Source organism: Cibotium barometz, chromosome 53, assembly GCF_041138505.1.
Source record: "Cibotium barometz isolate CiBa-2024 chromosome 53, ASM4113850v1, whole genome shotgun sequence".
In the NCBI taxonomy this organism is placed as follows: Eukaryota; Viridiplantae; Streptophyta; class Polypodiopsida; order Cyatheales; family Cibotiaceae; genus Cibotium; species Cibotium barometz.
In genome coordinates, this window is record NC_141098.1 from 3,181,677 (window position 1) to 3,204,918 (window position 23,242).

At 44.4% G+C, this 23,242-nt stretch overlaps 1 protein-coding gene across 2 annotated transcripts in view; it reads right to left on the reverse strand.

Annotated features, from left to right (window-relative positions):
• The window catches only part of LOC147608186 (la-related protein 1A-like), a 31,045-nt gene extending 8,307 nt beyond the window's left edge, over positions 1-22,738 (reverse strand). The window contains exons 1-7 of one of the 2 annotated variants that reach the window (XM_086788845.1): positions 21,891-22,738; positions 20,961-21,498; positions 20,564-20,729; positions 20,382-20,472; positions 20,227-20,298; positions 19,511-20,142; positions 19,361-19,433 (exon numbers count right to left, since the gene is read on the reverse strand). In XM_086788845.1, the coding sequence (XP_086644971.1) occupies positions 19,361-19,433; positions 19,511-20,142; positions 20,227-20,298; positions 20,382-20,472; positions 20,564-20,729; positions 20,961-21,498; positions 21,891-22,574 (2,256 nt within the window). In that variant the 5' untranslated portion in view covers positions 22,575-22,738. The remainder of the gene's footprint in view (positions 1-19,360; positions 19,434-19,510; positions 20,143-20,226; positions 20,299-20,381; positions 20,473-20,563; positions 20,730-20,960; positions 21,499-21,890) is intronic. The other variant, XM_086788846.1, reaches the window with a different exon arrangement.
• Between the last annotated feature and the right edge of the window lie 504 nt (positions 22,739-23,242).

The following is a 23,242-nucleotide window of genomic DNA, read 5'->3' on the forward strand; positions in this document are numbered from 1 at the left end:
CTTGGGCGAAGCTTTGGGAAGACTAATTTCACTGTCTTGTATCAATGGAGGGGCCATATATAATAATACCAAGTCTCCTTCTCAATGTGACGATGCTTATAAGCTGTTGAAGAAGACCAGCTGAAATTTGTCTGCTAGCTTTCATACAATGGCACGAGAGACATGCTGTAACAAACTTAATAACATCTTGCTTCATTTGAGGCCAATAGTATGTAGCTGTCAAAAGACGATATGTCTTGTTGATGCCTGGGTGTGCAACATAAGTGACCTCGTGATGTTCTTTCACCAATACTCTTTGAAAATGATGAGTATCATGAGGTACACAAATACAGTATAAACCATCCACTATTGTATATGCTCCATAAATCTTCAAGTCGAAAGGAGTTGTATTCTGAGAATTAAGAATTCGAAATGCATTTCCAAAATCACGATCTTTTGAAAAACGGTCCTTGAAACTTTGAGGTATTTCCATTTCAACTGTAGAAATAGCCAAGACCAAAGCTGGCGGCATACGACTGAGGGCATCCGCAACCACATTGATAAGACTAGGAACATACTCAATTGTCATATGAAAATTGGCTAAGAATTCGACCCAACGCGCTTGCCTAGCATTCATAACTGGCTACGTGAAGATATATTTCAAAGAATGATAATCTGTTTTCACCACTGAATCCGCACCAAGGAGATAATGTTTCCATGCACGATAGGCATGAACAATAGCCAAAAATTCCTTGTCATATACCGGGTATCTTACTTGAATTGCAAAGTGCTTATGAGACTGTCAAACGCAATAGCACGTCCTTGTTGCATCAAGACGGTACCAATGGCAATATCAAAAGCATCCATGTAAACATCAAAGGGGAGAGTAGGGTCAAGAATAGCCATGACAGGAGTTGTTGTCAAAGCTGTCTTTAAATTTTCAAAAGCTTGTATTGAAGCTTCAGTCCATTTGAATGCAGGAGCGGACTTTAGAAGTTCTGTGAGAGGAGCAGCTATTTCAAAAAATCGAAGAATAAAGATGGAAGGAAGACTAAGGGAGGTCCGTTAGCACGTGAACCGCTTGACATAAGATAGGTCCCATGAACACCTATTCGTTTGCACAATTGGAGTAAATAGCCAATTGTGCCTTCTACATCGACCTTAAATTGATCTGGCACAATAAGACGTATGTTTGCTTAAAGAGTCCAATCGTTTTAAAGATTTATTCTGAGTCAGTAAAACGATGTAGCACCGAAGAGGACTTGAACCTCTGACCGTTCTGTTCGAAGCCTGGTACTCCCGATCGAGATACCAGTGCATCTATTGAGCAGGTGGAGCTCTTATCCATATTAAAGAGTGGATCATATTATTTTTCATCATATTCTTTAGCGTTTTTCTGTGCTGCTTGGAACATTCTAGAAAATTGAGTAAATAGATTGGGACTGAAGATCACTAGGTTCCGAATTGTTTGAATAAGCAGGGACACCCGAAAAAGACTCCGATTTGCCAGCTTTCGAAAGGAAAAAGGTTATGGATACGAGAAAGAAGGAACCTTTGTGTGATAGAAGTTGGCGAGTCCCAAAAAAGAACGAACATCATGGATGTTTGTGGGAGTTGGCCAATTGACAATAACCTGTATTTTCTTCGGATCCACAGAAATACGGTCTGCTGAAACAACATGTCCAAGGTGCTCCAAGGATGTCTTGAAGAATTCACTTTTGCCTGGATTAATATAAAGAGCATTCTCACGAAGCACCTGGAAAACGATCTTAAGGTGTGCCTTGTGTTCTTCCATATTACGATTGTATTTTCTTCAGATCCATAGAAATACCGCCTGCTGAAACAACATGTCCAAGGTACTCCAAGGATGTCTTGAAGAATTCACTTTTGCCTAGATTAATATAAAGAGCATTGTCACGAAGCACCTGGAAAACAATCTTAAGATGTGCCTTGTGTTCTTCCATATTACGACTAAACACCAGGATGTCGTCAAGATAGATAATGACGAACTTGTCCAGAAAAGGACGAAAAAGATCATTCATCAGACTCATAAATGTTGCTTCACTTGAAGAGCTGAAAGGGTTGGTGTAGAAGGTTGGTCTCTGATTCCTTGGAGTGCCACAAGCATATCATTTTGAGCAAATTGTATGGATGGTTCCGAAAACTCATCAGGGGATCGTATTGATACAACCATTCTTGACCAAGGATCATATCACAATGTGCCAAATTCATGACTTGGAAATCCAATTTGTCACGATAGTGCTGAATTCGAAAGGAGAGGTGTTTGGCAACGGTGTTACACAAGAATGTGGAACCATCGGCAAGCTCTACCTAATAAACAACAGCACTTGGAGAAGTCCGAATCTTCAATCTGTGAGTAAAGGTGGTTCCCACAAAGTTATGAGAACACCCACTCTCAATGAACACCTCAATAGGGTGATTGGAGATTGAGCCTTGAAGAACCAAAACCTGAGTAGACCGCTGGGACAACGGTGAAGAGGCAACTTGTGTTGTGGCAGTAGCGGTAATCATTGAAGCATGGTGACTAACTGCACGCTTTTCTTTGTCAGCAACTAGGTGTTTCTCCTCGGAAGTGGAGGGTTCAGCATTAGAATTCTGTCGATGGGTTGGTCTTTTGGGACACTCAAACCAACGATGAGGTCCATTACAAATTGTGCACAATCCTGTCTTTTGTTGATCTTGTCCAAAAGGAACAGTGGAAGGACGAGGATTGCGAGATTGGTCACGTCCTTGGTCCCGTCCAGGATCCGAACTGCGTGGTTGGAAGGATTGAGAACGTCGGGACCGAAAAGAGGACGATCCTTCTGATCGGCGAGGGTGTTGAGAATTATTCCATTGGGGATTAGGCCGGGAGGTAGAAGTGCCAGAAGATTCTCTGCGACTATCTCGGTTCATACGAGATCCATTGGCTTTTTGAAAGGCATTAGCTCGACCGGAAGAGACCGAATTTCGAGAATTAATGTCTGCAACGCGCTCGGCGTATCATATGGCATTGGCAAGATCGACAGGGTTATATTTCTGAACATTGGCACGTAGTGTGGGATTAAGACCTTCAACGAAGGCATGAAGTTCATCCGCTAGGGACAAAGAGTCAATCTCCAGTATCAAGTTGGTGAACTGGGAGATATAAGAGGGAAGATGTTGATGTAGAGGCTTCAGGGTGACGAGGCTCTGGGTTTTTTTTTGCTGTTGATGACGCCGCTGGGCTCTAGTAAGAACCATCGGCTGGAGGGTGCGGCATCTGGAAATCCCGAGAGGAGAGGCTACGTACTCGTGAAGCGGCTATAGACCATCCAGTATAGTAAGGGCGATCCTCTGGGACTGGGCTCGCACGAGAGTCTGCTACTGGAGAAGAAGGTACAGGGGTAGGGGTAGCTACTGGTGTCAAGGGTGTATATTCTGGTGTAGAGGGGCACACCGTGAATAAAGATGGATAAACGTCCTCAAAATAGGTGCAGTATTGAAAAATGATGCTACACTCGGGGAGGATAGCGCCCAGATAAGGATGACGCCTGAGTATAAAACAGTAATGGTCCAGATCCTGTGCAGAAGTACGAACACGGATCACCCACACGTCGAATTCTCTCAGGTGAGAAGTCGGTGTGGCTATCTGAATGCGGTAATGAGTGGGCTGGAAAAAGGGGGACACTGGAACAGGGGTTGAGACCGGTGGAGAAACACGGGTAGGAGAGGGCACTATGGACTGAGAGGGTGTATCCTGTAAATAACTGAAATCATAGGTTTCCTCTGCCATATGCCGTTGGAGAAGAGGGTAATGTGTGTCCACGTGATCTGAGAGGTGCTCTTGAACCCGTAAAAAGTGATATTGGCCCCCGGATGAGTGGAGAGCCCACAAAAGAATGAAATGGCGGGTTTCTGATATTCTAATACTCCACATTATGTGATATTTTTTATGCCCGAGAAAATGGAAAAATCACATCTGAAGGAGGTTGCCATAATAAATATTGTTGCTGTAGAAGAAGCACCAAGGAGATGGTGACAGAAATCAGCAAGCGGCTGGTCCAAACAACGGGAGGAGACAACAAGCAACAAACGATGAAGAGGGCTGAGGAGTATTGAATCCGTGGAAAGAGAGGCGGCTGCAGATTGGCGCACTGGCGGCGTGTGCAGGGTGGCGGCAAGCGCACGCTGAAAACGGCTTGAACAATTGGCACCAATCTGAAGGAGCCCGAAAGGTTTGGTTTTTTTTTTATGTTTTTTTATTTGGGTTTGTTTGTATACGTGGCAATTAAAACCTTAGAGGCAAAACCTTTGGGTGAGGTTATGGTGTAAGTTTGCCTTGCGCTTCTCAATGGCAGCCAACTAGAGGAATTTCCACGAAGGGGTGCGACTACTCATGAGAGGGATGCCTGTCCGAGAAAGGGTGCCGGCTGAAGAGGTAAGCCTCCTGGATTGAAGGGTTGCTTCTTGTCTTGCCTTTATTCAAGAGTTTCCTGCATATGGCTAGCCCAAAATTAATCAACAAAAATTGGGAGTTGGGGGCTGAATTTGATGGGGCATTCTCTCTTGCTCTTCCATTCAACACTTGCTACACCCAATTTTAGGGTTTGGGTAGGCTGATTTTAGGATTAGGGTTAGGACTGATTTTAGGGTTAGGGTTAGGGTTAGGGTTTGGGCATGTCACATGGCGAAAAAGGTTTGCTTTGATACCACTGTAAAGGTTTTATAGCTTTATTAACATGATTAAGACTTAATTAATGAACATAAGACAAATGCTGCAGGAAAGATTGAGTTGTTTGCATTGAGACAGGGGCCTTTCTTAAATAGAGGCCGAAAGGGTATAAGTGAAGAGACACATCCCTGGGAAGGGGTGTGGCTCTTGAATCAATGGTTATGTCCTTTGGACTAAGGGGTGTGTCTTTTAATGAAGAGACATGTCCTTTGATAGTGACCCATATGTAAGGGTGTGACCCTTCACAGGTGTCCTTTCAGTTAATAAGGGATAAAGGAATAATTAAGGAGAGATTAAGAGAATTAGTCACAATCGTGACAGAACTAGCAACACCAGGAGTGGGACTATGGAGGCTGAGGGGCCAGGGACTGACTCAGCCCATTGGCCAGGCCAAATGAAGGGCAAGAGGTCACAAGGGATGCCTAGGCATAGGCGACCATCTCTGGATGTAAAGCATATACTATTTTCGCTTGTCCTCTTTTCAAATCAGCCAGCCCCACTGCCCCATATCCACTACATTACGAGCCCGCCTGTACAACACACTTGCGTGGGGCGCCGCTTGCCTGCCTGCGTACCCCACGTCGAATGCCCCTGTGTGCCGCCTTCAGCGTGTCTGCCCACGAAAAGAACATGTCGACTGCCCGAGTACGCCTGCGTCCGCCTGGCTGGCGCTGCCGCCTGCACACTTCTCTTGCACAGGATTGTGTGCTTGTGTACCCGTGCGTATACTTGGCCGACTGCACCTCATAGGTACTACTATGCCAGCCTGCGCACCATCGCCTGTACACGTGCGCCGGATCAACCGTAACAACCTGCCAGCGACTGTATAAGAGTACGCGTCCTGGCTGCGCATACAAGCGCTTGACAACACAGCCGGCGACCCCTCTCTCTCTCTCTCTCTCTCTCTCTCTCTCTCTCTCTCTCTCTCTCTCTCACAACCAAAAGAAAACGTGCTTTTTTTTTGTTTTCTCTCACCTAAAACTGTCGAAAGAACCGCCTTTCGGACTAGGTATGGCCATTACGAGTTTCTCGTATTACCTTTTGGGTTAACCAATGCTGCACCTTTCCAGCAAATGATGAACGATCTTTTTCGTGACCATTTAGGGAAACTTGTGGTGGTGTTCCTGGATGATATTATCATATATAGTCGTACTCTTGAGGATCATGTTAGACACCTCACGATTGTCTTATCTATTTTAAGACAGAATCGACTATATGCTAAATTAAGTAAATGTGAGTTTTTCATGACAGACATCATTTACTTGGGACACAAGATCCCTAGAGATGGGTTGAGCATTGACTATGACCGAGTTCAAAAGGTTTTCGACTAGCCTATACCGCGAACAGTGAAACAACTTCGTTCTTCTCTCGGTTTTGTTGTTTTTCTTCAGAAATCTGCGCAAAAGTACTCTGAGCTCACACTACCGATGACCGACTTGTTGAAAGGTCATGGACGTAAGTCAAATCAGCCTATCACTTGGAATCACGATTTAGATATGGCCTTCCAACTTTTGAAAGATAAAGTCAAGGAAGCACCTATCTTAGCATTACCCGATCCTAGTCGGCCTTATGTTCTTGAAACTGATGCCAGTGACTATGCCATCAGGGCTGCTCTATTTCAAGATGGTAGACCTATTGCTTTTGAAAGTAAAAAGCTAGATGACACTCAATCTCGTTGGCCAACCCTTGAGAAGGAGCTTTATGCTATGATTCACGCTCTCAAGGTTTGGAGACATTATTTATATGGCTCCAAGTTTGTGGTATTGACTGATCATCAGTCAATCAAGTATGTGTGTGATGCGGATGATTTGAGAGGAAGGACAGCTCGTTGAGCTGAGTTAATGCAAGATTTTGATTTTGAGATTCGTTATCGGAAAGATTCCATGAATAGTGTTGCAGATGCGCTTAGTAGAATTAGAGGGGTGAATACTTTGTCGTTCGCCGAGATTTCTACCAACTTATTTAAGTCATTGAGAGGGCTTTGCAGGACTGATAGTTATTTTGGTCCATTTTGGTAGAAGATCCAGGACGGGAGCTCATTGATTGACCAAGACTCGATGACTAAACAGCCTACCATTCAGGCTGCAGGAGGCCAGTGGATGATTCGGAATGGTTTACTATTCCGTAATGACAAAATTTGTGTACCACAGATCCCAGACATTAGGTCCAAGATTCTTAAGGAGTGTCATGACGCCCCTTCTGCTTGCTGGACACCCTGGGGTACACACGACACTATCGTTAGTGAAACACACTTTTTATTGGCCAAAGATGAAAGGGTATGTAGAAGATTATGTTCTCAAGTGTCAAGTTTGTCAAGCAAATAAAGCTAAACGCTTTAGACAGGCTGGGTTGTTGCATCCTTTGCAAATCCCAGATAATCAATGCGAAAGTATTTCCATGGATTTTATTATCGGATTGCCAAGAACACATCAAGGCCACGATTCTATTTGGGTTGTGGTAGATCGCTTGACAAAAATGGCTAGATTTTTACCGACCCGGAAGACTATTATAATTACGCAATTAGCACGACAGTTTATCGAGCAATTGTTTAGACTGTACCGGTTACCGCACGACATAGTCAGTGATAGGGACTCTAAGTTTACGACTGATTTTTGGAAACTTGTTTTTGAGAAGTTGGAAACAACTTTGAATTTGAGTTCCTCAGATCATCCTCAATCTGATGGCCAGACTGAAAGAGTGAATCAAATTTTGGAGGATATGCTTCGAGCATATGTATCCAAAAGACAGAGTTCATGGGAGGATTATCTTTCTATGTTAGAATTTGCATATAACAGTACTAAGCATACGAGTACAAGTTTTAGTCCTTTCATGCTTATGTATGGTTTTTAACCTAGATCACCTGTTACAGTAGGATTCTCAGGACTTCAGCATGATGCAGCACGTAATTTTTTGCAAGATATGCAAGAAATGTTACAAGTTGCGAAAAGGAATCTATTAGAAGTGCTGAAGACCGAGACAGATTTTATTCTAATAGACATCGTTCACCCAGAGGGTTCTCTGAAAGAACGATGGTGTATTTGCGAGTTCTCTGAGACTTTACGGAAAGGCGATCTCCGAAATTATCCCCTAGATACTGTGGATCATTTCATATTACACGACGGATTGGTTCAGTTGCATATGAATTGGATTTGCCTTCTCATTTGAAAGTTCATCCTGTATTTCATGTCAGTAGACTTAAGGAAGTACTGGGTGGAACAGACCAGTTAGTTACTCCTCAAGAAATCATAGATGTCGAGGACATGGCATTTCTTCCACACAAACCTGAAAAGATTCTTGGATTTCGTGAAAGAAAATTGCGTAATACGCTTATCACCGAATACAAGATCAAGTAGAAGGATCGTGTTGAGGAGGACACTACATGGGAGACATTGACTACTCTTCAGAGAGATTACCCTAGCTTTTAGAGGAAGGGAAGTATGTCATGTGCACAGTGTGTATCTACCGAGTGCTACACGCACACAAGACTAGCTTTGAAGTTTGGGAAAGCTTGGAGCTAGGCAGGCTGATTGGCGAGCTGAGTTAGGGATAGACTAACGGGCGGGCACCCAAGTATGGACGCGCGGGCACCCAAGGGTGGACGCCCGATGACCGGCCAAGAGTCTATAAGAGGGTGGCCAAGGTTAGTCATTAGTGATATAGAGTCTCGCATGATTTGTGAGAGCTCTATGGTCTATAGCCTGGATCTAGTGCAGACATGCACCTGCTTCATGCAGCCGAGGCCGGTAGCAGTCTCGAGGCCCGCGAGGGTAGCTTCGTGGCGGTATGGGACGTCACGAGGTGGAGATTGGTCGGTACGTCCATCTAGTTAGCTCAGCTCGTGGCTCGGTGGGGACAACCAAGTCTCTAGGCTTGCCCACGGCTGTCATGGTTGGGTGGTGAGTCAGGCCCGCACCCCCCTTCTTGTTTGTTTGTTTGTTTGCAGATTTCGAGTCTCGTACCAGGAGCGTTCTACGAGGAGATCCTTTGGGGATTTGACAGACATCACGAGGTAGAGATTGGTCGGTACGTCCATCTAGTTAGCTTAGCTCGTGGCTCGGTGGGGACAGCCATGTCTTGTGGGCTTGCCTACGGCTGTCATGGTTGGGAGGTGAGTCAGGCCTGCACCCCCCTTCTTGTTTGTTTGGTTTGTTTGTAGGTTTCGAGTCTCGTACCAAGAGCGTTCTACGAGGAGATCTTTTGGGATTTGACAGTGGTATCAGAGCATGCCTCGTGAACCAGGAAGTCGGTAGGTAGAGAAGATGAGGTCGAAGAAAGGTATGTGTTCAAGAAGCTTGCAGTTTTGTTTATGCATACTACTGTTTTTTCATATTAGTATGTTGCTTTTTCATCAAAGAAACCCGTGATGAGGGAGTAGGTGGTTTAGAAGGGTTGTTTTGCTTAGCAAGAAGAAGGTTAATGTGTTTGTGCAGTCGCATGAACAGTTGAGAGAGGAAAAAAAAAGCACGTTGGCTTTTGTTTGACAGAGAAAGAGAGAGAGAAAGCGAGAGAAGCGATTGCTAGCCGAGTACTGGTGGTCGTGTATGCTGGCTGGGTACAGTTGTACTACTGGCTGTTGTAGGCGCAAGTGTATAGGCAGCCAGGCCTACGCAAGCGGCCAAGCTCGCAGGCGCCCAGGCCAGGCCTACACAAGCAGCCGTGCGCAGGCAGCCAAGGTCACCTGAGCGAAGGTGGCGCCGACAAAAGCTCAGGCGCCGGCAGCACGATAGGCGACGGCAGCAGCGCACGTGACGGCAGTAAGGCAAGGCCGGCGGCGATAATTCCAGGAGGGGAGAAAAAAAACAAACAGTAAAAGCAATCGAACGCAGAATTGAGCTGCTTTTTTTATTATTATTAAACTTTTTTTAAAGCGAGTTTAAAGACCCCCTTAAGGTTTAAAGGTGTGTTTTTTTTTAAGAAAACAGAATATATATATATATATATCCATATATACATACATACATACACACATACATACATACATGCATGCATGCATGCATATATATATATATATATATATAAAACACAAAAGCAAAAGCTCAAGTTGCTTTTGGGAAAGATTACATAAACCCCTTCAGTGGGCTTCTTGCCACACATCTCTCAAGTTTTCAAGCTCTCAAGTTCTCTAGCACTTTCTTGTGCAAGATCGAATTTTCTCTCCACTTGCTCTCTTCAACGATGTCGACCCAAGAATCCGAGTTGGAGCCCCTTGTCGAACACGAAGGCTTGCCGCCTACGGAAGATACCGATGCCGATCTTTTTGACGATTATGTGTCAAAATCAGATTTCTAAGAGTTTAAAGTGGCTCTCGAAACCTCTCAGGCTTTGCTTGTGCACCGGTCTTCTACTCAGACACTCCTCATATTAAAAGGCGTTTTGTACATGTTTTCACTCACCATTTAAGGACGTCTTCAAGAAGAAATTCCTCAAGAAAGAGGATGATTATGATGTTGCCCGGTTTACCGCTTTGACCATGACCTCGCAGCACCTCACTTATGAGGTCTACCTCCAGAAGTAAGGGACTTGCAGATGAAAGCTACAAAGATGGATCCCACTACTCTTTTAGGGTTCTTCGTAGCCGGTTTACCCGGACTCCTACCGATTACAAGTTAAAAATAACAAATGCAAAACTTTGGACGAAGCCATTCATTCAGCTCGTATCTATGATGATACAATGGTCTCTTCCAAGTCTAAACCCGTTACCGAGCAGGGGAACAAGCACAAAAGAAAGTTCTCCGTACCAATGGCTAACACAACTGAAGGAAAGTCTTTGGACCAACCTTCGAAGAATTCAAGTTCGACACCAACGAAGAAGAAACGACTCCTTAAGGTTTGAAGCTCAAAAAGAAGGGACGTTTCATCTACGAAGAAAAAGGAAACATGCGTAACGAGTGCCCGAAGCAAAAGGGTGCAAAGACCAACATAGGACCCAAGCCAAAGGCAGCTAACCAGTTGTCTTTAACAGGTACATCAGGTACTGTACTTTCTCGCCCTAGTACATGTTCTGATTGTCTTTTCAGCATACGAACACCGAGTATAGTATTTTAGGTGATTGTATACATCCCTCACAAGGACCTCTTGCAAAATACAGTTGATTTTGAAAATATGATGAATTCTTCTTTGTATACAGCTTTCCGTTGTGTTTTACTTCCACTTTCTTCATTTCTCATACCTTCTATGGATGTCAATGAATTAAGTGTATTAGAAAGCAAAGAATTACAGAAGATACTTGATTCGTTTCAAGATGTATTTCCTAAGGAACTGCCATCGGGCTTACCACCTGAAAAGACAGTAGATCATCGTATTGACCTGACTGACCGGTTAGTAGGAACGAAATATTTCACGAAAAATAGATTTACGTACTGGCTATCACCAGATACGTATTCATGAAAGGCATGTCGAAAGAACTGCCTTTCGGACTACGTATGGCCATTACGAGTTTCTCATATTACCTTTTGGGTTAACCAATGCTCCAGCCACTTTCCAGCAAATGATGAACGATCTTTTTCGTAAACATTTGGGGAAATTTGTGGTGGTGTTACTGGATGATATTTTGATATATAGTCGTACTCTTGAGGATCATGTTAGACACCTCACGATTGTCTTATCTATTTTAAGACAGAATCGACTATATACTAAATTAAGTAAATGTGAGTTTTTTATGACAGACATCATTTACTTGGGACACAAGATCACTAGAGATGGATTGAACATTGACTATGACCGAGTTCAGAAGGTTCTGGACTGGCCTATACCGCAAACAGTGAAACAAATTCGTTCTTTTCTCGGTTTTGTTGTTTTTCTTCGGAAATCTATGCGGGAGTACTCTCAGCTCACACAACCGATGACCGACTTGTTGAAAGGTCGTGGACGTAAGTCAAATCAGCCTATCACTTGGAATCACGATTTAGATATGGCCTTCAGACTTTTGAAAGATAAAGTCAAGGAAGCACCTATCTTAGCATTACCAGATCCTAGTCAGCCTTATGTTCTTGAAACTGATGCCAGTGACTATGCCATCGGGGCTGCTCTATTTCATTGACTGAACAGCCTACCATTCAGGCCGCAGGAGGCCAGTGGATAATTCGGAATGGTTTACTATTCCGTAATGACAAAATTTGTATACCACAGATCCCAGACATTAGGTCCAAGATTCTTAAGGAGTGTCACGACGCCCCTTCTGCTGGACACCCTGGGGTACACACGACACTATCGTTAGTGAAACACACTTTTTATTGGCCAAAGATGAAAGGGTATGTAGAAGATTATGTTCTCAAGTGTCAAGTTTGTCAAGCAAATAAAGCTGAACGCTTTAGACAGGCTGGGTTGTTGCATCCTTTGCAAATCCCAGATAATCAATGCGAAAGTATTTCCATGGATTTTATTATTGGATTGCCAAGAACACATCAAGGCCACGATTCTATTTGGGTTGTGGTAGATCGCTTGACAAAAATGGCTAGATTTTTACCGACCCGGAAGACTATTACAATTACGCAATTAGCACAACAGTTTATCGAGAAATTGTTTAGACTGTACGGGTTACCGCACGACATAGTCAGTGATAGGGACTCTAAGTTTACGACTGATTTTTGAAAACTTGTTTTTGAGAAGTTGGAAACAACTTTGAATTTGAGTTCCTCAGATTATCCTCAATCTGATGACCAGACTGAAAGAGTGAATCAAATTTTGGAGGATATGCTTCGAGCATATGTATCCAAAAGACAGAGTTCATGGGAGGATTATCTTCCTATGTTAGAATTTGCATATAACAGTACTAAGCATAAACCTAAATCACCTGTTACAGTAGGATTCTCAGGACTTCAGCATGATGCAGCACGTAATTTTATGCAAGATATGCAAGAAATGTTACAAGTTGTGAAAGAATCTATTAGAAGTGCTCAAGACCGAGACAAATTTTATTCAAATAGACATCGTTCACCGAGAGAGTTCTCTGAAGGAATGATGGTGTATTTGCGAGTTCCGAAAGATTCCGAGACTTTACGGACAGGTCGATCTCCGAAATTATCCCCTAGATACTGTGGACCATTTTGTATTACACGACGGATTGGTTCAGTTGCATATCAACTGGATTTGCCATCTTATGTGAAAGTTCTTCCTGTATTTCATGTCAATAGACTTAAGGAAGTACTGGATGGAACAGACCAGTTAGTTACTCCTCAAGAAATCATAGATATCGAGGACATGACATTCGTTCCACACGAACTTGAAAAGATTCTTGGATTGCATGAAAGAAGATTGCGTAATACGCTTATCACGGAATACAAGATCAAGTGGAAGGACCATGTTGAGGAGGATGCTACATGGGAGACATTGACTACTCTTAAGAGAGATTACCCTGGCTTTTTAGTGAGCTCAGGAGTGAGCTCTTAGAGGAAGGGGAGTATGTCATGTGCACAGTGTGTATCTACCGTGTGCTACACGCACGCAAGACTAGCTTCGAGGTTTGGGGAAGCTTGGAGCTACGCAGGCTGATTGGCGAGCTAAGTCAGGGATAGACTAATGGGCGGACACCCAAGTGTGGACGCCCGATGACCGGCAAGAGCCTATAAAAGAGTGGCCAAGGTTAGTCATTAGTCATATAGAGTCTCGCATGATTTGTGAGAGCTCTATGGTCTCGAGCTTGGATCTAGTGCAGACATGCACGTGCTTTATGCAACCGAGGCTGGCAACAGTCTCGAGGCCCGCGAGGGTAGCTTCGTGGCAGTATGGGACGTCGCGAGATAGAGATTGGTCGGTACGTCCATCTAGTTAGCTCAGCTGGTGGCTCGGTGGGGACAGCCAGGTCTTGTGGGCTTGCCCACGGCTGTCATGGTTGGGAGGTGAGTCAGGTCTTAACCCTAGTTAGTACGTTGATCCAAAACCAACTCAGATTCCATAGGAATATATCTACTTGTGTCCTTGAGATTAGGGATATCCTCCATTGGCACAATCTCATCACCTTCACCTAGATGTTCTTTCAAAGAACCAATGTAAAATATACGATAAATTTTGATTCCAAAAGATAGTGCTAACCAGTACGTAACATCACTAATCGATTTTCTTTGTGATCTAGAAAGGACCACAACAGCGAGAAGATAACTTGTAATGCTTGCCAATCCTCATCGTATAGAGTCCTTTGGGACTTTAAGATACACCCACATACCCTCTTGTAAAACTCTTAGGGTCCGTGGTGGTTAGCATAATACTGAGCGCAATTCTGAGTACTCTTTATGATTTCCCTTGCAACTTTCAGTGTATCCTGCATATCTTGCAAGAAATCCACTGCTAATTGCAGCTGGACCTCTTGTAGTCCTATAGCAATGGGTAGCTCAGGTTGATAATTGTACATAAGCATAAATGGGCTAAAACCAATAGCAAAATGCTTACTACTATTATAAGCAAAGTCAAACTCGTCCACGAGATCGAGTGTTCCGAATCTCCAATGAGTGCTCCTAGGAGAAAGATATTCCATTAGAGGTGGATTACAGTTCAAGGATGGCAAGGTTTGTGTGCCAAGTGATCTGACGTCCAAGCTTTGATATTGCATGAGTGCCATGACGCAATTAGTGTGGGGCACCCGAGCATACATGGAACCTTGGCCCTGATGGCCACCATTTCTATTGGCCATACATAAAATCATTTGTCAAGGATTATGTGCGGAAGTGTACCCAACGCCAACTTAATAAAGCTCAAAGGCTTAGAGCTGGAGGGTTATTGCATCCTTTGCAAATTCTTGAGAATAAGTAACAAAGTGTCTCAATGGATTTTATAATTGGATTACTCCAGACCGGTAGGGGCCATGATTCAATTTGGGTGGTTATTGAACGATTAACGAAGATGGCTAGATTCATCCCTACTAAGTCGTCTCGATAAAGAATCACGAGTTGGCTCAGCTCTTTGTAGAGCAACTGTATAAGCTCTATGGATTGCCTTGGGAGATCATTAGTGACCAAGATCCCAAGTTCATTGCACAATTCTCGCAATTAGTGTTTTTCAAATTGGAAACACACTTGAGCATGTTATCTTCAAATCATCCCGAGGAGGATGGTCCAACGGAGAGGATGAAGCAGACTTTGGAGGATATACTCAGGACGTATATCTCCAAGAGACAGCGTGAGTGGAAAAGGTATCTTCCACTTGGACCAATTGCTAGAATCAACCAAAATGGGAATCATGTTGGCACTGCTCTTTTAGAGATAGACGAAGTCAGTCGTTATTTCAACAAAAGAGATAGCATTGACCTACTAGGGGCGTCAACAACCCGATTGGTTGTCTCTTTACGGTAACGGATCTCAAAGTAGAACTCCTATATGGGGTCAATCCATTTGGCCTTCCGACTGTAGCATGCAATAGGTTGACCGTCGTAACGCACAACAAAGCCTTCTTTAAACCTATGAGTTTTTGCAATCCACTTTGCTTTAAGAGAATGAGAGTCAACACCAAATTGGGTTCCAATTACCCACTGAAGGGCGCACACCCCCCCCCCTTTCCTGCAAGCAAGAGTATTTACTTGTATTTCTTTGGAGAACTTTGTACAATGATAATGAATAATGACTGAGGACTGCCCAGCACAAGGACCAAGAAGCCCAAATGCAAGCTGAACCATATGCTGAACCAATAGCACTATGCAGAAGACTCTATGAAGCCACTTATGCGAATCCAGAACTGATGAGGATATGCACATATGATGGCTGAAGATGAGAGGATCTTCTATGCTGCCTTGGACTGAAGCATGGAGTGCTTGAGGTTGTTTGTATGCTACAAGAACCCAAGTGATTTCAAGCACACATGTTCTCTTGAACTGCTTTGCTGAATTCTGAATGAATGATGCAATGGGCTATAGGTTGCGCTTCTATATGCATCTTTGCTGTTGGTCGGTCCACATAAACTGTCAACCAGGTTTATATGTCCCACAACTTGCTGAAAATAGCATTGAATGCTATTATTGCTGGCCGACTTGGCATGTTATGCTGCCGACTTACATTTGATGCTGGCTGATTTAATATATGCTGGCCGACTGGTTGTTTATAGCCTTGTTAGGCTGGTCAACTAGGGACTACATGGGGTTATGATGCCTTAACATCATGCCAATGAAAAACCCATGCAATGGATTGCCTTACGGACTCACTGTCATGTGCAAGACTAGCCTTGGGCCGACCCCCCCCCCCCCCCCCCGCCCAAGCTCGAGTTATATTAGATAAAACTCCTTGGAGGAGTCTTGAGTACAAGTTCTTAGAGCTAGAGAACTCTCTTATCATTTTACATGTCTTGAGAAAAGGGCTTTAAAACTCACTTATAGTCCAAAAAGCATCTTTTTATAATAAAAGCTCTTATCTTTTTAGTTTTTAAAATGCTTTTAATCTTTTGCTTTCCAAAAGCTAGTCGCATCATTCCAAGCCTATAAGGTAAGGTTGCGCTCCTTTTCTGCCACATCACCATCGCCACTTTCCAATTGAGGACTGCACTTCATTTCCATCGGCTCAATCCATAAGCACTCTAACTTGGTCTTCAAGTTCTCTGGCTCGGTTTCTGGATCTTTTGAATTACATGTAGTGTCTTCCTCACAGGATTCGGAGAGATTTTCTGGAAGCTCCGCTGAAATTGTCGAGACGACCTTATCCTCCAAATAGGATTTGGAAAGATCTACCTCCTTGGGAACTATCGCGTTGACCTCATCCTTCTCCAAATAGGATTTGGAAGGATCCACCTGCTTGATCTGTGGTTTTGGTTTTGTTTTCGGCTCTGGCATGTGCATCCCGGGTAATGGCACCTTCTTGGAAACACACCTTTCTGTGATCACGTCTCCCAAGAACTCTTGTCTTAGAAGTTCTCTTTTCGTTGTGTCAACGCTCTCAATCATGGGTTGCTTCACAACCGTAGGTGATTCCTCCTTGGCCTTTGTTGATGCTGCCATGAGCTGTGCCCAACTTTGCTCGTACAGAAGGTGGTCTTGACGTGCCTCTTCCTGAAGCTTTACTTGATGTGCTTCTTTCTCGCGTTGCTTATGGTCCTCTCTATGAGTTGTTGCCTATCTCGGCCATGATTTGTTTATACTGGGCTTGGCTTTTTTGTTCCTTTTTGTATCATTCTTTATCTTCACGTCTCGAACGACTCTGCATAGTCTCATACTCATGTCGTAGCTCTCCATCGAGGTGAGGTTTTGGTGGAGGGAGTAGCAAAAAGAAGTCTTTTCCTACCTAGGTTAGACCTAGGCTAAGTCTTGTGCAGATTCTACCCTACATGCAACCTATGCTACCTGCAAAAATGGGTTGAAACCCTCATTGCATGGGTTTTGCCTTGGCATGATGTTAAGGCATCATAATCCTGTGTAGTCTGTCTCATTGAAGCATCAAATAACAGGTTGTAGATACGCAAAAACGCAACGCGCGCGCACATGTACAGCAAGCTTCCGTATGGAACACTTGAGAGTTGAGGGTCCCTATTTAGGGAGACACTGAATATTGCACCAAAAAGAAAAAAAAATCATTTGATGATAGGGTTTTTGCAATCAAATTGCAAGACGGATGTGAAAAAATGTGTGCACCTTTTTTAACAAGAATCTTGGTGTTTTTAAATTTGTGTACGCTTAGGACCAATTTACCACAATATTACTTCCTTATCATGGGCACCGACTAACCATGTTAACAGCAGCTTTTTAGCCAATGTAAAGATACTGCCTATAATATTTTGCTATTAAATGGAAATACCTCAAAGAAGTGAAACCTTTCATGACTTCAAAGGGACATGAATGGAAAAGGGGGTGCCAATAAATTGGCCTCATTTCCTAAGAGTCTCCAAGAGGGGAGAGAGAGGACCTTCCCAAGATTGAAAAGATGACTATCAAAAAATCTATGGAAGGAGGAAAAGCTAGGCAGCTTACCATGTAGCTCCAAGCCTTCCTGCCACACTTTTACACAATCAAAGAAAACTCCATATGCATATATGCTTAAAAGCATGAAAGACTTGTCCCATGCATCAGGCCTCAAAGGCACGTGCCATGACTACCAAGGCCATGTACATCGTAGAGGTTAGAAACACCACACAGTGAGCCCTGATTTATGAAGGTATAGAGCCACTCAAACTCCAAGAAATATAGATTAGGTTAAAGACACCATTGTGAGCCCTACTCTACAAGGGGGCAAGATCACTAAGTGATTCGATAGGTACGGATGCACTATGGTAAGAAGTAGGTGCACACCTATGATAGGATATTTCAAAATCCCACAAGCCAAGGCATGTAAGCCGTGAACAAAAGAGCAGGCATCAGAGCCAGAAAAATCAGCCACCCACAATGTAAAGCAATGCACATGACCCCAAATGTACCAAAAATTTGCCTCTAGTACATGATTGGGCCAAGAGAGAGCCCTAAGAACTAGTCTAAGGCAAGGTTACCGCGAAACGTTTCACTGCTGAAACGAAACGTTGCTGAAACGATTCATTTTGGAATGAAACGTTTCACCACCGGAAGGTGGCCAGTGAAACGATGGATCGAAATCATTATATACATAAAATCTGAAGAAGAATTGGGCAACCGATTTGGGGGTTTTGCCCAAACCCTTGAATTGGTGGAAGAATTGGGCAACCAGGATCCAAATTGAGATTTGCTCAAATTGGGCAACCAATTAGGGGATTTTGTCCCAAGTTGGACAAAACCCCCAAATTTGGGCATCAAATTGAATGCCCATTTCTGAATGTTGAGAAGATGGCCTTATAGCTGTGATTTTTGTATGTTTTTCTCATACTTCATAGAAGTCTCTTTCTTTATTTTTATTTTTTTTTTTAAAAAAAATTTAACCTGCCTGCCCTAAAACGTTCTACGTTTCACTCCATGAATGAAACGTTTCGCGTTTCAGGGGAAGTGAAACGCGTTTCGCGGTGACCCTGGTCTAAGGGGACACTCTAAAGGTTTAAAATATCAGCAATTAGTTTCTCCTCTAGATATTTCTTCCATAAAAGGGGGCATTACTTCCTCATTTGGGCATCCAGTTCCCTCAGCCCCATCAAAGCATCAAGCAAACAGTGCAGCTCGGAGACCAGAATCAAGTGCACACCTGTGATAGGAAATTCCAACGCCTCAATGGAAAAGCTTATGAGAATGTGCAGGCTGGGAACAAAAGAGTAAAGCATGGACAGCAGCTTTCGAGCAAGAGGAATCAACACCAATTTAGACAACAAAAAGTGGTGCAAATGTACCAGCGATGACCTAGAAAACTGTCTCCACCCTAGTACATACTTGGGCCAAGAGAGAGAGAGCCCTAAGACTGACTCTAACCAGATAAAAAAGGGACTGTCCTCTAAAGAAATTGTAAGAGGGCCTTCTCCCCTCATTTGTATATTCAGTTCCCTCAGCCATCAGCCCCATCAAAGCAACCAGTCAAAGGTGCGGCTTGGAGACCAGACCAGCCTGACATCAGCAGCAAACAAGAGCACTGCAAAAAGCTGCGAATCAGCAATAGTTTTGGGGTGAGGGGTGAGAATCAGTACAGTCAGACCTGGTAATTTGAGAGCACAGAGGTATATCTATTTCCACCGAAATCAGCCATTTCAGCCTTATACTTTTACATTAGTAACCAGAAATGCTACCAAAATTAACAGTTTCTTCATCAACCTATGAAGAAAGACCAACCAACTATGCAGCTCCAACAACAGCACTTGGCAGGAGAACTACACCTGTGTCACAATGATGAGATGTTGGACATAGCTGTCATTCATTTCCAAGTCGTCTTCTTCATCCTCATTGTGGCTGCAGAAGGCATTTCATCATATAAATCCCAGTCATAAAATATAAAAGAGAAAAATCCACCACAAGCTTGAAACTACCTTCTGAACTGATTCGAATGATCTTTAAGCATAGGGCGATTTGACTCCAGCTCTTCATCCATCTGAAAAGTGTCTTCTTCATGATGACTGGAGCTTTTGCCAGCAAAAGCGGCAGACAGACCACCCCTTCTTGATCTGAGACTTTTGATTGCCAAACCTGAATGACTAGTTCCATTCCATTGTTTTGATCTAAACCTAGTATCACTGAGGCCAGCCCTTGCATGCGCTTCCGATTGACAAGAATTTGGGCTGTCAGCATCACTTGTCCTGGGGCTGTCAAGGTTGTCACCATTTTCATCCATGAGCTTAACGTCCTGGCTTCCTGCCACTTCAGAGAGATCAAATTTGATCTGAGTGTTTGTGATCTTACGACCTGCACTTGAGCTCAAGGTTTCATTCCCTTCCACCAATGGCTGCCCGTCATCAATCAAACTGGAACTTGCCACCTGTGAGCCACTCTCTTTTTCAGATCTTTCAATCCCTGCTTTACTTAAAGTTGCCTTCTCGTGCACATTAGACAAGGAACGACTCAAAACTGAATCACTCTCTTTTGGAGCTGATGCTGTAGATTCATAATGGCTTGGGGGCAGAAGCCACTTGGCCCAATCATCTCGCTTGCGTATCCTGTCACCCTGCCCATGTCCAAACCACCAGCTCAACAAATAAGTGGCGGACTCATGTGTGCCACTCTCAGGCTCCATTCAGAAAGCAATTACCTGAACTTCAACCACTGCTGAATTTCGCAACGCATCCAAAATAAGCCCAGGATTTGGTGTTAGCATTTTGACCTGCCAAAAAAAAAAAGGAATGCTTGTGTTGAGACCACCCTCGTTTATAGCTTTTCACATGACCTAACATTGACATTGCATACCCGGTTGAAATTTGCAATCACTGCAACTGGGATAAAACCCTGCTCGTCCATATTTGAGCGTAAATAAATATCTCTGCATAAATTCTCTATGCTGGAAGGCCAAAATAAAAGAAAGTTTGTCATCAATCCCAATTTCACCAGAAAGGAAAGCATAAACACCAAGAGCACATAAGCTTCCTCACCTAAAATAGTACTCGATTTGTTTCATCAGCATTGATCTCAACGAAGCTGGATCTGGACCAGTCAGCATGACTCCCTGGGGTGGCCCGGGAGGACCAAAAAAGGGCAGGCCACCACGCATAGGTTCCGGTGCTGCAGGTGGCAGATAATACATGCCTGGTGCTGCATCTGCACATGTATCCACTGAATCAGGCCAGTCTGCAACATGTAGCAAGATTCTACCATCTGGTGTTGGAGCTACAATAGTGGAAACAGAAGACCAGAATACATAGGCTAAGCTATTTTCTCTTATTGATATGCAAACCACCAACAATCAACTGCTGCCGTATGCATAGAGACACCCCATGAAAAACAAGCTTCGTCCAATGAGACTATGAGTGTAAGGATCAAGGGCAGTACTCTGAAAACCTGCAGCAGTGAAGAAGCCTGCATTTGTATTGTAAAAATGTGAGGGTGGACGAGGAAGGTTCCTAGGGCCGACGCGTTGTTGCTGAAAAGGCATCCCCACATCCCTACTATTACCATAACCCTTGCCATTGTGGGGGTGCCATCCATGGCTACCCCGTCCTTGCTCTCGCCCCATGTTCCTCCGGTGTGGATAATTGTGTGGAAAAGCACCTGCCCCGTCCCCCCTTTGGTGCAAGGTGTGACCGTGTTCATTATTGCCTCCAACAGCCAAAGGCGCTTTGCCTCCCAGCTCCCCAGCTCCTTTCCCTGCTTGATCTGGAATGACAGTTTCTGGCATGCTTACCTCTGGAATGCTGTTTTCGATAGCGGCTGGTGGAGTAGAAGGTGATACGTTTTGGGGTGCAGGTGTGCCGTCTATAACATTAGGGCGTTTGGCTGCCGCTTTCTGTTTATTTGCAGTTGGAGAACTACTGCCGCTGCTGCCACCATTCCCCCCACCCCTGGACCATGAAGGGGCCACTGCAAATCCCTATCCATCATAATGTTCACCTGATCAGGTAATCTATCAAAAGATTGCAACCACATCTCACAATGCTCAATAAATCAGCCATCAAGAACCATGTCCAGTAAATCGCTAAAGACGGTGTCATCTGAGAGCAATGTGATCAATGGGCCATCAAAAACAGTGTGACAACCAATCCATCCTAATGCTCAGTGATCAAATGGGCCATAAAACCACTCCAGCGTAATGCTGAATAAGTCAGATGGCCACCACAAACAATGTGACTAAACAACACTAAAACTCAAAGAAAATATAAATCATGATGAAAGCTCGTTAGTTGAAATTAACACACTGTAACAAGCATTAATAAAGAGAAATGGATGATTATTGGTACAAATATGTTGTTATCTTGAAACGACCTGAGTTGATGATCCATCTGCGGTGGGTGCTGGCTTTGAAATCTCCGAAGGTTTTGAGGCACGTACATCTCCTAATGCTGGCCAGGCAACAGCTCCCATCACAGGTCCAGAGTCAGCAACTCCCACGCTGCTGTCCAATGGTTTCTTCCAGGCGGGTTTACTGGGTTTTGCAGGAGAATCGGATAGTGCAGGATTCACAGGGGAAGAATCTGGTGGCTGTGGCGGAAGTGGCAGGACAGCAGCGGCTTCCAATCCATCCGTTTGATCAAAACCTGGCTGAATGCTTTCGCAGTGGCTTCCCCCTTCTTTTCTGTCAGGGCTCGGAGAGGCGGGGGTCAGGGGTCTTTCTGAAGGTAATGCGACCGGAGGGAGAAGGCCTGGAGCAGAGGGAACGACTTTACCTAGACCCGCAGGCTCGCCATCGCCAGTGTGCCCTCGTACGACCTGGGACCAGGCACTCTTAGTCCGGGTACCTGAAGAAGAAGAAGAAGAAGTAGAAGACGCTGCTGAAGCTTCCCCTTCTCCTGTAAAAGCCTTTAGGGAAGACATCGCCGGCACTGCAGAAGAAGACGAAGCTCCTCCGCCATCGCCAGCGTTAGGATGAGGCAGCTTGCTGTCGCTGCCGCCGCTGTTGTTCACATCGCCGCCCGTCTCGGACAGGTGAAGCGGCGAGTCGGAAGCCATTTCCGGCTGTGTGCGCTTACGGATATGGGGCTGCAGACGAATTGGAGGCCATTGGGAGCAGGGACACAGAGAGAGAGCAAGAGAGAGAGAACAGAGGAAACGCCAATGAGGAGGAGCTGAACCTTTGCGAAGGGGAGAGAGGACGGGGGTTCCTCCAAAAATAGCAACGCATTTGGAATTCTAGAGAGAGGATGGCCATGCCATCCATCATTCCCATGCCCCATCCCCTTCGAGTTTATCCACACTTATCTCATGCACCACACTCGGTCCATTTGGGCAGTCTGCAGAAAATGACTCGAGGAGTCTCCCTAGGGCCCTTTACACATTGGGTGCTTGTTGACCAAGTGCTTGGCCTTGAGAGTGGATGTTGGGTGGCTTTCAAAAGTCTTCCCTGGCTTTCAAAAGTGTCATTGCGGCATTACCTAGCTACTTTCTCACGTATGAACATAGCCCAGCTATAAAATCATGGGGACCTGGGTTCAAGTCATGAGAGCACAATATAGGTATGCGTCTTGCAAGCGGCCTACGCAAGCCGAATACCTTCTATTCCAACATAGAAATAAACTCACGAGGAGACAAGAAAGGCTAAGAGAACGAGGGCAAGGGCTAGCACCTTATTTTAACATATGAAAAAGGGGGAGGGAAGGGAAGGGCTGGTGCATGTGTGT